General features: G+C 41.4%; 1 protein-coding gene across 2 annotated transcripts in view; it reads right to left on the bottom strand.

The window, feature by feature from the left end:
* shq1 (SHQ1, H/ACA ribonucleoprotein assembly factor) overlaps positions 1 to 14,005 on the bottom strand; it is a 120,629-nt gene that overhangs the window by 92,242 nt on the left and 14,382 nt on the right. For both annotated transcript variants that reach the window (XM_048547956.2, XM_048547957.2), the window contains exons 2-5: positions 13,683 to 13,860; positions 13,424 to 13,488; positions 9,827 to 9,949; positions 8,023 to 8,177 (exon numbers count right to left, since the gene is read on the bottom strand). In XM_048547956.2, coding sequence (XP_048403913.1) covers positions 8,023 to 8,177; positions 9,827 to 9,949; positions 13,424 to 13,488; positions 13,683 to 13,825 — 486 coding nt within the window. In that variant the 5' untranslated portion in view covers positions 13,826 to 13,860. The remainder of the gene's footprint in view (positions 1 to 8,022; positions 8,178 to 9,826; positions 9,950 to 13,423; positions 13,489 to 13,682; positions 13,861 to 14,005) is intronic.

Here is a 14,005-nt window from a genome sequence, read left to right as displayed (position 1 = left end):
CAGGAGGTCAGTGTTTCCAGTGCTAGACTTCAGCAGCAAATTATTTTAATTCTAAGAGAGCTTGAAACCATTGTACAGTCACATGAAGCAGTACCCACGGCAGGTTTAAGGCAGACCTGGGCAAACATTGTCATGCTAAAATAGGCAGTAACAAGTAGGCACAGGGAATCGACACTTCCTAATTCTTCCTCTTATTAGAACATTGAACAGCGCAGCCCACTTCAGGCCCTTCGGCCCACAATGTTGTGCTGACCTATTATCCTACCAAGATCAATGTTTGGCTGTAACAGGTTACTATTGTTTGACAAGGTTATAAATACTTAATTGTTTATGCATTGTGATTGTTATACCTGTTTGGAAACAAAGAACCAAAGTGTAGAGCTGGATGAACACAGCAGGCCAAGCAGCATCACAGGAGCAGGAAAGCTGAGGCCCGAAACATCAGCTTTCCTGCTCCTTTGCTGCTTGGCCTGCTGTGTTCATCCAGCTCTATACCTTGTAATCTCAGATTCTCCAGCATCGGTAGTTTCTACTATCTCTCACCAAACATGTATTCTTCCTTTCCAAGCGAGCGACTAGTCATGTTTAGACTTAAACCGTTTCAGGCAATAGAGTACACTCCAACTTCTGCAATACACACAAACACAGGTTACAAAGGGGAGAATGAAACAAAATTGGCGTCCCTAGAACAGAAACAAAGTCACAGTTCATAAGTTGGAGCCTGCATCAGCTGCAGGCAGAAGCCATCAGCCTTGTTTTCGGTTCCAAGGTGCTCTGTCACCGGAGTGTGTGTGTGTGTGTGTGTGTGTGCGCGCGCGCGCGTGCGTGTGTTTCCATTGACTGCAGAAATGGAGGCAAAATGAACAGACAGGATCCAAGCTTGCTCATAACAGCATAGAGTGAGACAGACAGTAGGAACAAGAACTTCTCAGAAGCGCATGTGCTCAAATCACAGAGATTTGAACTTGTTATGTGATCTCTACCCATCAACTAGTAATTAAACACCATTTATATCTCAATTAGTTTGTTTGGAGCAGTAGCTTTAAAAAAATCAAGGCCTTCTTGCTCACTCAATTAACCTTTGGATGGTTCGTCTTCAGCTGCTGAGCACTGCAGGCAAGTTCCTATCTTGCTTATAGGACACAGGAAGGAAGATTGCTCACAATCCCCTGGGGCATGCCATTGCCTGCAACAAATTGTGCAGACATGCTGTTTGCTCTCGACAGGGCTGGAATAAGCTGTTTAGGAGGAAAATAAACTGATTTATTTTGACCATCTTGATGTAATTGAAATCATTTTAGCCTCTTTCAAAAATTGTGCCAGTTTCAAAAAGGTCCAATTCCTGCTGTCAGCAATTAATCTAAAATTAATTTTCGACATACTGGTAAGCATACCTTCGTGACATGACCAGCAACAAACAGGTGAATGTTGCACTGCATTAAAGTCTGGAATGATAAATTTTGTTGATGCATTTGCAAGTCAGTAACTTCAGTCACACTGTACCGTGTGCAAAAGTACTAAATATTCAGATACATCAACAGTCAGCTTCAATGCATTTTGCAGTCACCCAAGGTTTTAAAAGGCACTTTAGAAACGTAGGCTTTTCTTTTCACTTTTTAATAGCTATGTTGTCCTGCAAAGATAACTGGGCCTGGAATAAAACATGTCATTCAAAGATTTACAGTTCTGAAACAGGCACCGACAATATTTCACACAAATGTCTTCCATTTGCTCTTCAATTAATCCCCCGACATTATTCACTTTAATCTACAGCCCAAAGCAATTAATTAACTGGAACTTTAATATATATTAAAAAAAAAGTACATTTAGCTTAAGGCTATAAATAATTAAAGCAGGCCTTCCTGAAACAAATCACCAATTAGTAGACACCCTGTATTAGCATTTTCATCCACATAATACTTTGTATTGCTGAAGTGAAAATGAAGATCTGAAGGCTAAAACCTAATCTTAAATAATGTTCTATAAAGAAAATCACAAACTTCACAAATGAAATGATGTATTTCACATCAATTCGTTAAATTTCAGCTCAGCCCTGCCTTTATTCAAAATGTTCAGCACTGCTTCCCCATCTTCTTGCCTCAAATGTGACAGGAAACGCACCAGTGTGCACATACTCTAGACCACATGAACCAAACTGCAAACTCCGAGCGACTGGCTCATGGATATCTCAGGAGAATGACAACTAAGGGAGTAAACCCTGTCTTATTTGTGCAGAGGAGGCCAAACTGGTTTGAGGTGACGGTGTGGAACAATCCCTGTTATGGTAAAAGGAGAAAAATCATCTGCACAAGTGGGTTTTGGATTGGGGGGGTGGGGGTAAAAGGGCTGCTGTGGGGAGATAGATTTTATTAAAAGATACAATTACACGTGGTCCAGGGTAATGCGGCAAGTTGGATCCAAAATTTGCTTTGTGTGGGAGACAGAGAGGGGTGGTAGAAGGCTGTTTGAGTCAGTGCAGCCAGACGTGCAGTGGCATACGCAAGGAGCAGTTTTGTTTATACGTATATATCATGAACAACGTCGATCAGAATTGGGGGGCTGATAGGGAGGTTGGGTGTATGACACAAAGACTGGCCGGGTGGTTGACGGTGAAGGTGGTCTTAGGTTACAGGAGGATATAAATGGATTGGTCAGATGGGCAGAACAATGGCAGCTGGATTTTAACTCTGATAAATGTAAGAAGATGCACTCTGAACAAAGAAACAAGACACAGGGGTACTCAATGAATGGCAGGACACTTGGAAGCTGAGAGAAACAGGGATCTTGGGGTGTTTGTCCATAAATCCCTCAAAGTGGCACAGGAGGTTAATAGAGTAGTTAGCAAAGCACATGGATCAAAGGCCTTCATTAGTTGAGGTGCACATTCTAAGAGCAAGGAGGTCATGTTGGAGCTGCACAGGATTTTTGTTAGGGAACAGCTGGAGTGCTGTGTGCAGTTCTGCTTACCACATTTTCAGAAGGATGTGTTAATGCTTAAGGGATTCAAAGGAGATTGACTTGGATGTTGCCTAGAATGGAGCACTTTAGCAATGGAGACAAGCTGGATATGCTCAGACTGGTTTCTTTCGAGCGGACAAGGTTGAAGGGGGAACCTCACAGGGGTGTAAAAAAGATTACGAGGGGCATGGGCAGAATGGATAGAAAGTAACAGTGCCTCTTAGTGAGAGATTCAAACAAGGGGGCATAATTTTAAAAAGGCGAGACTAGAACTTTGAGGAAAGAATTTTCAGCCAGACACTGGTGGGGTCTCGGGACATGGGTCAGAAATGCACTGCTTGGAGAGTAGTTGAGGCAGATAACATCAACCCTGATAAAGTACTTGAAATTTCATAACATTGAAGGCCATGGAAGGTGAGAGTACTGTAGATTTAGTGTAGCTTTGGCAGTACAGACTTGATGGGCTGAAGGGCCACCTCTGTGCAGTACAATTCTAATTCTACTGGCCACTTCTGTGGATTCCGAACACTCCTTCCAGATAAATCTCTGGTTTATCTGCACTTTCAATTTAGTCAACTGTATTCCTTGTTTATGATGCAGTAAGCTGTACACTGGAGAGATCAAACAAGTTGAATGACTGCTCTGCGGAACAAAGCTTGAATCTAAGCTTCTGGCTGCCTGTCACTTTAATTCTTCGATAATAAAATGTGAGGCTGGATGAACACAGCAGGCCAAGCAGCATCTCAGGAGCACAAAAGCTGACGTTTCGGGCCTAGACCCTTCATCACCCATTCCCACTCTGACCTTTGCCCCCTTCACAATTTCAACAGAGCTCAAGATCTGTTCAAAGAACAGCATCTTCCTGACTCAGATTAATCATTTTCCTGTTGAATAGGCCCAACACAGAGTTCAACAAATTCAGATCATAACCTCAGCTTCCTTTTCTGCATGCAGCAGCTACTGTTGGTCCCAGTTAACTCTCCAATGAGCCCATTCAGTTTCTTTTGTTATCCACTTTAACATCTCCTTTTATCTTCCAATATCACTTTCTCTCTTCTGCCACAGATCTGCAGTTCATAGATCCTTGCACCATGTCCCCTCCTCACCTACAATCCTCGACAACCCCTCTCTCCTGTGCACTTCCCCCACCCAGTTACTTCCAGTGATACCCCAGAACAGAGATTACTGACCTGCAACCACAGCCATCTTCTTTTGTTTCAGGAATGCCTCCAACTGGCGGAGAGAGTTTCCCCACCTCCTCAACTGATTCTGACTGATTTGCTAGAGCTCCTTGGTGCCACACTTTGGCACCTGACCCTGACCTCACTTCCAGTTTTTCTGTCCTTATTTGGAATAGAATGAGGTCAGCACCCAAGTCGTACTACTGGGACACCATCTCACAAAATCTCTCTTTTACACTGATGAGCTGGGCACCTTATCAGTCGACGAACAGGATACTTTTGGAGTCTCCTCCTCCTCCATTGAGTTGTTTCACTGCCCACTACTCTCATCCAGTTGTTATTTGCAGGTCTGCAGAGCTTAGATCTGATCCGTTGGTTGTGGAATACTTTTGTTTTTTCCAGTGCTTGCCGCTTCTGCTGTTTGGCAGCCTCACTAAGGTGACATCGCACATTTAGGTATGCCTGGTGCTGCTCCTGGCATGCCTTCCTATACACTTCACTGAACCAAGGTTGATCCCCGGCTCGATGGTAATGGTAATGGTAGAGCAAGGGATATGCCAGGTCATAAGATTGCAAACCGTATTGAAGTACAATTGTGCTGCTGATAACCCTGTGTCTCAGAGATGCCCAGTCTTCAGATGCATGATCAGTTCAAGGTCTGTTGCCATTAAGCATGGTCATACAGCCACATGGAATGGGAAGACAGGACTAGCAACATCTATTCAGTGGTCACTCTTACCTGATAGTAATGATCAGATTCCCAAACTCTGCTGAAGATGCATGGGGTGAGTTATGTTTTTCTTGAGGCTGATTCGCTCATCACCTGGTGCAGTCCCAGGATAGCTGCTACATCCTTTAGGGCTCAACCACTTGTCAGTATTGTTGCTGCTGAGCCACTCTTGATGGTGGTCATTGAAATTCCACACCTGGAGTTCATTGAGCCCTTGTCATCATCAGGGTTTCCTCCAAGGGTTGTTCACCATGGAGGAGTACAGATTCATCAACTCAGCATGGAAACCAGCAGGTTAGCCTGCCCATGTCTGACCTGATGCAATGAGATTTTATGGAATCCAGAAGAAATGTTCAGGACTCCTAGAGCAACTCCCTCCCAACTGTGTACGTCTATGCTGGTGGGACAGAACATACGCAGCGAGGGCACTGCATGCAAGACATGATTCAGTAAACATGGCTGTAACAGGCTACCGACTAGTCTGTAAGGCAACTCTCAGATTTTGGCACTCGTCCCCACATAATGGGAAGGAGTATTTCGCAGGATTGACAGCTGAGTTTGCTGTCACTGCCAAGTTGCCAGTTTCATTTGTTCTTTGAGAATGGCTTGCTTGGCTATGCTATGTCACCATGCTCACGTCTTTGCAGCTCCTCTGGTCTCCAGCACCACAGTTAAACAGCTGAGAACCAGTATGTGTTGATTGGTTCTCATTAATAACTCAATTTACCTCCATCTGGAACTCTTTCCTGAGAAGCAGATTCAGACTAAATTCAAAGCCACATACTTCCAAGCATCTTTCTTGGCCCTGAGCTAGGTTTGCAATCCCAGTCCCTCTCCAGGATTAAACGTTAGTCCTCTCAAATGACCTCTAATCCTCATCTATTTCCTGCACACCATCACGCACAAACAGACTTCTCCACAGCTCTGTTACTAGCCTCCCATTCCAAACAAAATCCATCCTCAGCCAAAATACCTATCAATTATCTCCACCAATTCCTCATTCCTCAGTAAACACTCAATTTCTCTGTCCTGCGTTTAAAAAAAAACTCCTACCATGGTCTGGCTCCACCCCAATTGTACAATCACTTCTCAATCCTATGTCTCAGTCTGGGTGGCTCTGGACCCAGTAACTGTGGATCAATGGCACAACCATAGTTGCGCACTCTGCAATGGTCGTGTCAGATTAATTGTTGACATTTTACTCTGACTTTCAAAAACGTCCTCAAAACCCAAGTCCCATGTGTCTCTCCTGGGGCCACACCCTCCAACTTGACCCCTAATTGGAGGCCAGTATCCGACAGCTCCTGGCCCCACTACTTACGCTTAGGGCTGTCCAATTGAAATAAACCATCATCTGTTCACGTAAAACTGTGCATGCTGCCTCCCCCACATGGTGGATGTTGGCAATACAAAGTCTATCACATACATCAATACGATTCAGTGTGTCTCTCACTCACAAATACATAAACATCTCAAACACATACCATTTTTGGGATTTGTGAGCATTTTTATTAAATCTGTGAGTGCAAATGAAAGGTGGGGGTTGCATACAAGACAGAGGACAGAAAAAAAATGGCTTTTAAAAGAACACAAGTTGCTATAACACATCTAAATTGAGAAATATCACCAACTATTTTGTCTATCCCAAGGTTTGATTTTCTTTTGAAACAAAAATATGCAAATCCCAGAATGGAACATCTGCATTCTGACCATTTCAAACACACCCAACCAACTAATTAGTAGTCAAAAGAGGTTAAAGATGTCTGGGAATATTCCCACCAGCTGGCCTGTACAGGATCAGAGTGCATGGCGTGGGACTCCAACCTATCCAGATACAACTAATCATCTCAAGACCCCAAGAAACAACAGAGACTCGTGAACACAAGCCAGTCCCTAATACAATCCGGCTGCTGACTCCATCTATATTTCCCACTACCTTGAGAAAGCAGCCAACATGATCAAAGACCCCTCCCACCCAGGTATACTCTCTTCTACCGTCTTCTACTGGGCAGAAGATATAAAAGTCTGAAAACAGTACGAAAAAGATCAAAGCAAGGAGAAGGAAGGTTATCAGACTTTTGGACAGACTTCTCAACATGTTAATTCTGATCCCTCTCTCTACACCTTCTTTGGTTGTAACACTGTATTCTGCACTTTATATGGTACAACCTGCCTGTATAGCACGCAAAAACACTTTTCACTATGTCAGCACGTGATAACAATAAAGTCAACGTGGTATTGTTATTAGTTAAGCCAGCCAGAGATAACATAACTTGCTTACTTTTCCCAAAGTTAAAAACAATTTCATTCCATCTTTAAATGGCTGATTCTTGACCATTATCTCTTCCTCCTGCATCTCATTCCCTCTGGGCTTCTTTCTCCGTTCACTACACACTGCTCCGCACTTATTCTGCTTCACAGGTACAAGTTATTTGCATCAACAATTAACCGTCAATGAGAGCAGATGGAAGGTTGGCTTCAAGCGCAAGTATTTCACTGAAAAGTATCATTACCATTGACAAAAAAAATCCTCCCACAGCCTGATGCTCAATGACTGCCAGCTGAGTAACTTTCTTTTAACATTTCATTCACGACCAAAGTTTCAAGAATGCAATTGCCACACTTCCATTTCTCACACACACTGAGGTCATCACAGCCACCTCAAATACTCAAAATTAATATGATTCCAAAACTTATCAAATCATTAAAATTGAACAAAAGAAGCCTTGTGCAGCACACAAGTCAATATTTTGAGTGACCGATGGTCCACCTTAAGACTGCGTCATCCAAGTTCTGCAGATTTTTTAAATACATTGTACTCAAAATCAAATTCGATAATTATGAATATTAATGTCTGAAATCGACTAGCTTGTGTGCCAATGCATATAATCAAAGCATCACAGACATCATAACTCACTTGTCTTATAAAAACTGCTCATAATAATTGTCTGGATGCTGAGGGGTTGTACCGATCAATTGGACCTGATCCATTAAAAGATCTACTTCATACATTTGACACAATTTTCCCTGAATGTCAGTCTTCTCAGACTAAAGCTCTCGCTTGTAACAGCAGCAGCACACAAACTGGTGCCAATGAACACATCCAGTTAGATTGGTAAGAGCGTTACATGCTTATCAAGACAAAAAACTTGCCTGCAGTCTCCTGAAGACTCCAGTTCTCAGGTTTCCAAAGCCATAGAAATAGCTCGGGTTTACAATATTTCCTTCCCATTCCTCATAGGGAGTTTGTTCAATTTCCCAGTCAAAATCTTGCAGATCTTCCTCCTCTTCAGGGTCAACAGAGTGTCCTGCAACAAAATTGCAACGGTATTTCATCAACTCTTGTTCTAAAGTGTTTTCTAATTCTATAGAACTTTTCTTCGGAGCTCAGCTCAGCAATTTTCAAGGAGAGATTATATGACAACTTGCCCAATGGGTTAGCAAGTGGTCTGGCATCAAATATATTGTCCATTTACAATCTTAATGAGACTAAGTAACTTATAAATTCAAACATTCACTCCAGATCCATTTTGATAATTATCACATCTTGAGCATCAAACCTCAGACAAGGTAAACGGATCTTGGAGTGGGTTGAGCACAGATTGGCCAGATACCTGGATTTAAAGTGGCACTTAGGGAGAGAAGGGTGTATAACGTTGGCTCGGATTACCTTGGGTTTAAGAGGGCCACAGGGTGATTGAATCGAAGCAGTTAAAATGCAGCAGGCATTTTAGAAGAATACAAAACAACCATTTTCTCTGTTGGTGAATGCAGAACAAGAACAGGGGCCAAGGTTTTGTGATCAGAACTGGAGGCCCGATTTCACAAACGAATTTTTAAAAAAAAACTTACCTTTGGGGTAATAAATTCTACTTTCAAGTTTCTCAGATGGCAGCATCATGTTATGAAGCAGTGGAGACCTGTCCAGGACTGGTCACCAACAGCAGGGAACCATGTTCCCTTTTGTTTTGGAAATAAGGGAAACGTTACCTTTTCCTTACTACGAATGCTTGGCAGCCCCTTTGACAGCTACTGACAAAAGCTAAGCATTTCAGTCAAGTGTGGAGGGAGGGTGAGATCCACCTACGTGAATGGATGCTTACAGGAGGGCAAACAGTTGGGTCACCGAGTTGGGGGTCCTGTCTAAATTTTACCAATGAGTTAAGAGTTGGCCTCTAATATTTCTGAACGAATTATTTCAGCTCAAGTGAGTCTGGACCTTCCGAAATCTCTGATTCGGGCTTAGATTTCAGGCCTTTTCCTAAAGGCTCCAGATGGTGGGTAATTACTCTAAGGAAAACTTCAAATTCCCAAAACGCCTTAGCGCACGGGACTTCCACGCGGTCCTGATGTACACTCCAATCCAGGCTGCAGAAACTCACTGGTCATCAGCATTTCTGGGCCATAATCCACAAATGGAACAAGGTCATATGAGAATTATATCAGGAAGTGTTTTTTTAAAATGAAAGTCTGTTGCCCCAGTCCCCACAGTCTTCTGTTATTTAAAGAAAAAAAAAGGTGCTCCCTGATTTAATTTCTGATCTCAGTCACCAATTTTAGATTTAAATCAACTCAAATCCAAATTATTGTCATTAGCTCCTTAAAGGAAAAACAAACACACAAATCATCATCTAGGGCTCTGCTTAGATGCATCACCCCAGTGGATTCCAAAGGAGAAAGGCCCAATTAACTTACAGTTGTCACATAATGACTAACATACATATCAAGAGAATCAATTAATGTTTTGACCTATTGCCAATCTCCCAATCACATCCCTTAGCAAAAAACCTTCTGAGGCTGGTGAAAGGATATTTTTATAATTACCCAGCACCTTCAAACAATATTGGTGCATGTGGTCACTAAGCTAATCAAATAGCTTTTAGAATACTATATTTGAAGAAGCAAATGGGGAGGGTGACAGAGAAGTGGAGGTTCATGTTGGACAGCAAAAACATACCTATCTCTTCCAGTAGTGGCTTTGCAGATTTTGAACCTTTTGGTGCCAGAAGCGTAGTCAGCATATCCAACCCCTCAAAGTATTCTTCAGAGGTCTCTTTCGGAACCTTTATTGTAAAAATTCCTATTAAAAGAAACACACAGAACATAGCTTAAGGAGCACGAGTTTTTTTGACATCACGCAACACAAAGTTTCTCTCTCATTTCGGTAGAGAAAGCTTTCAGTTTCCCATCATTGCCTCTGTATTTCACATTCAGTCATTTCTTCTTTCGATCAGGATTTCAGGTATCCAGTACTAAAAAACATACTGCAAGGCATCTGCCAGTTGGATAACAGAAGCAGGAAAAATATTGTGCATGTCTAAATCAAAAATGATTGTTTCAATATTAATTGAGAAACGCAAGCAGAGAGGACGAAAAGACAATTTGTTCAAGAAATGGGCGCATCTGGTAAAAAGATGCAGTATGGTTTTGACCCTCAAAAAAAATAATTTGCAAGAAACACTAACAATCTCACAGTTCAAGTCATCTTAAATTCCAAGAACCATGTTCGAGTATGTCTGCGGTGTCATTCCACGACTATCTCGTAAAGCATTAAACATGTGAAATGCAAGGAATGTGAACTTGCTTCACCAATTCTATGGTGCTTCTAAATCAAAATCAATACTTGGACTATTTTCTCACCTTGGTGAATTTATAATTAGATTTGATCTTTGCTTCTAAGACCAAAATTAAAAACTAAACACAATCATGTCGTGGTCATTACTAAAAGAGCAACTCTATTTAAACTATAGCAAAGTTGTTAACTCCTTAAATACTACTAAATAGTGGTATACCATAATGTTTTCTTCAAGTCTAGATAATTATTAAATTATTCACTGGATGTAAGATGTAACTGATATCTTCACCGGTATTTTGATCTCATACAGCCTTTAACATGATGGTCACACAAGAATGCAACTTCTGTTATAAAAGAATTGCATTATAGGGAAATTGATGCAGAAAAAAAGTGGCCATAATGTACAGTAGAACGTTCACGCTATCCAAACATCTACTATTCATCAATCGCATCACAGCTAATCTGCGTGAATGAAACACAATTTATGGCAGAAATACCAGTGCATGTTAATACTGCTGATATTGAGCTCAACCTTGCTCTGAAGGAGTTAAATGGATTGATAGCAAGATTGAGTAAGATCCAGACAATTCAGACAGGACAACAAGGTCAGTAAGGATACAGAAAATAGAACACCATTTAACATACCAAACAGCAACAAAACCTTTCGTTTGTCTTAATAGCAAAGTGTCCTAAGCCTTAAACAGGAGTATTATCAGTATACTTGACACCACGCCATTGCTAAAATGATCACAATCTTGATTAAAGAGGTAGGCTTAAAAGAAGCCAGGGATGTAGAGGGAAGCACAGGGATTTAAAGGAAAGAATTTCAAACCTGACAGTCAAAGTAGCTGAACACGTCAAATCACCATGATTAAAAAGTGGGGATGCACAAGGTGACAGAATTGGAGATACATGGAGATCAAAAATTTCAATAGCGAGAAGAAGTTACAGACAGCATAAGAGGAAAGGGTACGAACATTTTTGATACTCATAACAGCAACTTTAAAATGGAAATGTTGCCCGTTCAGTAGATAGTGTACACCAGAAGTACCGGGGTGACAGGCTGCGCACAGTCTTGCAAGAGCACAAGGTTATGAAAAGCGGGGAACAATTAAGGAATGCATTGCAATAGTCAAGTCTGAAAGTAATAAAAGACGTGAATGAGGACCTCAACTCCAATGAACTGAGGCAGGGTCAGAATCACACAATGTTACAGAGAAGGAGGTAGGCTACTTTGGTGATGGAGTGGATGTGTGAGAAGAAGCTCAACTACAATACCAAGTTTGCAACTAGCGCGATTCAATTCCAGGTATTTGGCAGAATCATTTCAACGTGCTGCCACTACAGCAACTTGACGGACCATCATGCCAAATACAGCTGGTGAATGCACACACCAGTTGGCAGGTAATATTTATGGAAATAGGATGCGTGCAGGTTTAAAGAAAAGACATATTCCACATTGAACAACAAAATATATGAACTCTCATGCATTAGCTTCTGTTAGGATGGAAAGACACTGCGTAAATAAAAAGATGCTGAGAAAGAACAGGATGTAAAGAATGTACCACGCAAGGTGGCTAAAATCTAGTTGGATAGGTGGACAGAGATCCATTTCTGGGACTTCCATGAGGTCACTGAGTCAGTGGTAATTAGTGCCAAATTAGTTGGTGCTGTGAATTAGCAACAGCAGAGGTCAGAGTACACTTCATAGAACAAGGGACAGGCACAGGGAGGAAAGACAGGCAGAGCCAGAGAGAACAATCGTGCTTATGGGGAAGAAGAGAAAGCTCGAAAAAGACAGCCCAAGTCAAATTCACTGTGGAGCAAAGAAAAAGATTTGTAAATCTCACTCAAGATGTCCAAAGACCACAGTTCAGAAGAGTAGACAAAATTGCAGAGCTCAGCACTCAAGGCTAATGGTTAGGTACAGCACTTCAGCCGTTCACATCATCTTTATCGAAGTCATTATCAATGGACAAAAAACAAAAGTTTCTGGAAAAACTCAGCAGGTCGGGCAGCATCTGTGAAGAAAAAACAAATCATAGTTAAAGTTTCAGGTCCAATGACCCTTCCTCAGAAAAAAAAGCAGCAGTTCTCAGAACCAGCTCCTGTTTTTGCTCCTGATTTCCAGCATCTGCAGTTCTTTTGGTTTTCATTATGAATGAATTGAGCACTCCTAACATTAACCAGCAGCATGTCACAGATGCTCCTGCACTTTGACACCAGCTGCAGGAAATTAAAATCAGGACTCAGGGGACAGCCTGTGCCAGGAAAACTGGCCAACTAACTGCATGCAGGACGGAGTCATTTCTGTCTGATCTGTTGAAGACAGAATGTGAACAAAGCACTTAATATCTACCGATAACATCAAAGTTTTCTCATTATTGTGTTGGCATCCACAGTGGGATCAGCAGCCAAGACTTTGGGGGTTGAGTTCCAACACAGAAATAGCTGCTGTATACCTCAAACCCAATACTAACAGCAACATAGCCCCTTTAAACTACAGAGATTGCTTCTTTTAAAAACTTAAAACATGGTACTACTGGCTCATTCTGAATGAAATCCTTCCCAAAAAAACCTAACAAGGAGCTTTGAAACTTTGTATGATATGTCAGAAAGGGATAGTGAAAGGAGAAAAACCAAATCTTTGCCAAAAAAACCCCACTTAATCCCAGATGGGGGGAGAAATAGTGCATACGAGTAATATGCATAATGATTCTGAAAAACTCCAGTTTAAGTACAGTAAGTATGTACAAATGTCACTGTTAACACGCCCTCTGTCTGTTAAGTCACAGACACATTCAGCGAGAAAGATAATGCTATGGCACAAAAACATGTGCTCGGCTGATTATTACTATTACTTTAAACAGCGTTAGTGTAACCGTTCAACATTCTATAGTCACATTTTGCAGCTTTACAGCCAGAAACATTTTACCAAAAGGATTAAAGCTAACACAAGTGATAAATTTAACGCCTTACCTGCATCAGCATTGTATGAAGCTGTCTCTCTACCATCCTCCACTATCTTTCCCGGAAGAGTCAATCTGTTTTCACAAAGGAAGAACAGTTGCTCAAAGTTATAAAGGCCACACCATTGTGTAAAACTCATACAAATGCTTTAAACTGTATTTTATAAAAACACATTATCAGAGTGATAAATAAGTTTGCAAATTGAAATTTAGCACGACAATCATGGCTCAAAACTATGCATTCCAAATCCATTTGCTGTCATACTTGCCTTAAGAAATATGGTTTGGCATAAAATTTGAAGTCCACTCCATCGATATACAGGTCAACTTCATTAACCTTTGCATACGGGACATGAATTGTGATAGTGAGGAAATTCGGATCTTGGCTTAATTCAAAGGCAGGAGTGATCATAATTAATCCAGATATATGAGGAAACTGCACAAATCCTGCAAGAAAACACATTAGAAATTAAAGAAAAGTGAAGTACTACAGATCTGAAACAACTATCAAAGTGCAGAAACTCAGCAGGGTCCAAAGGAAACTCAATTGTAAAGAATACAGACTGGACTCAAAACATTAACTGTTCCTCTC

The sequence above is a fragment of the Stegostoma tigrinum genome, chromosome 11 (genome assembly GCF_030684315.1).
Source record: "Stegostoma tigrinum isolate sSteTig4 chromosome 11, sSteTig4.hap1, whole genome shotgun sequence".
Taxonomy (NCBI): Eukaryota; Metazoa; Chordata; class Chondrichthyes; order Orectolobiformes; family Stegostomatidae; genus Stegostoma; species Stegostoma tigrinum.
The sequence above is the reverse complement of the archived record's forward strand: the minus strand, read 5'-3'. Positions and strand labels throughout refer to the sequence as shown.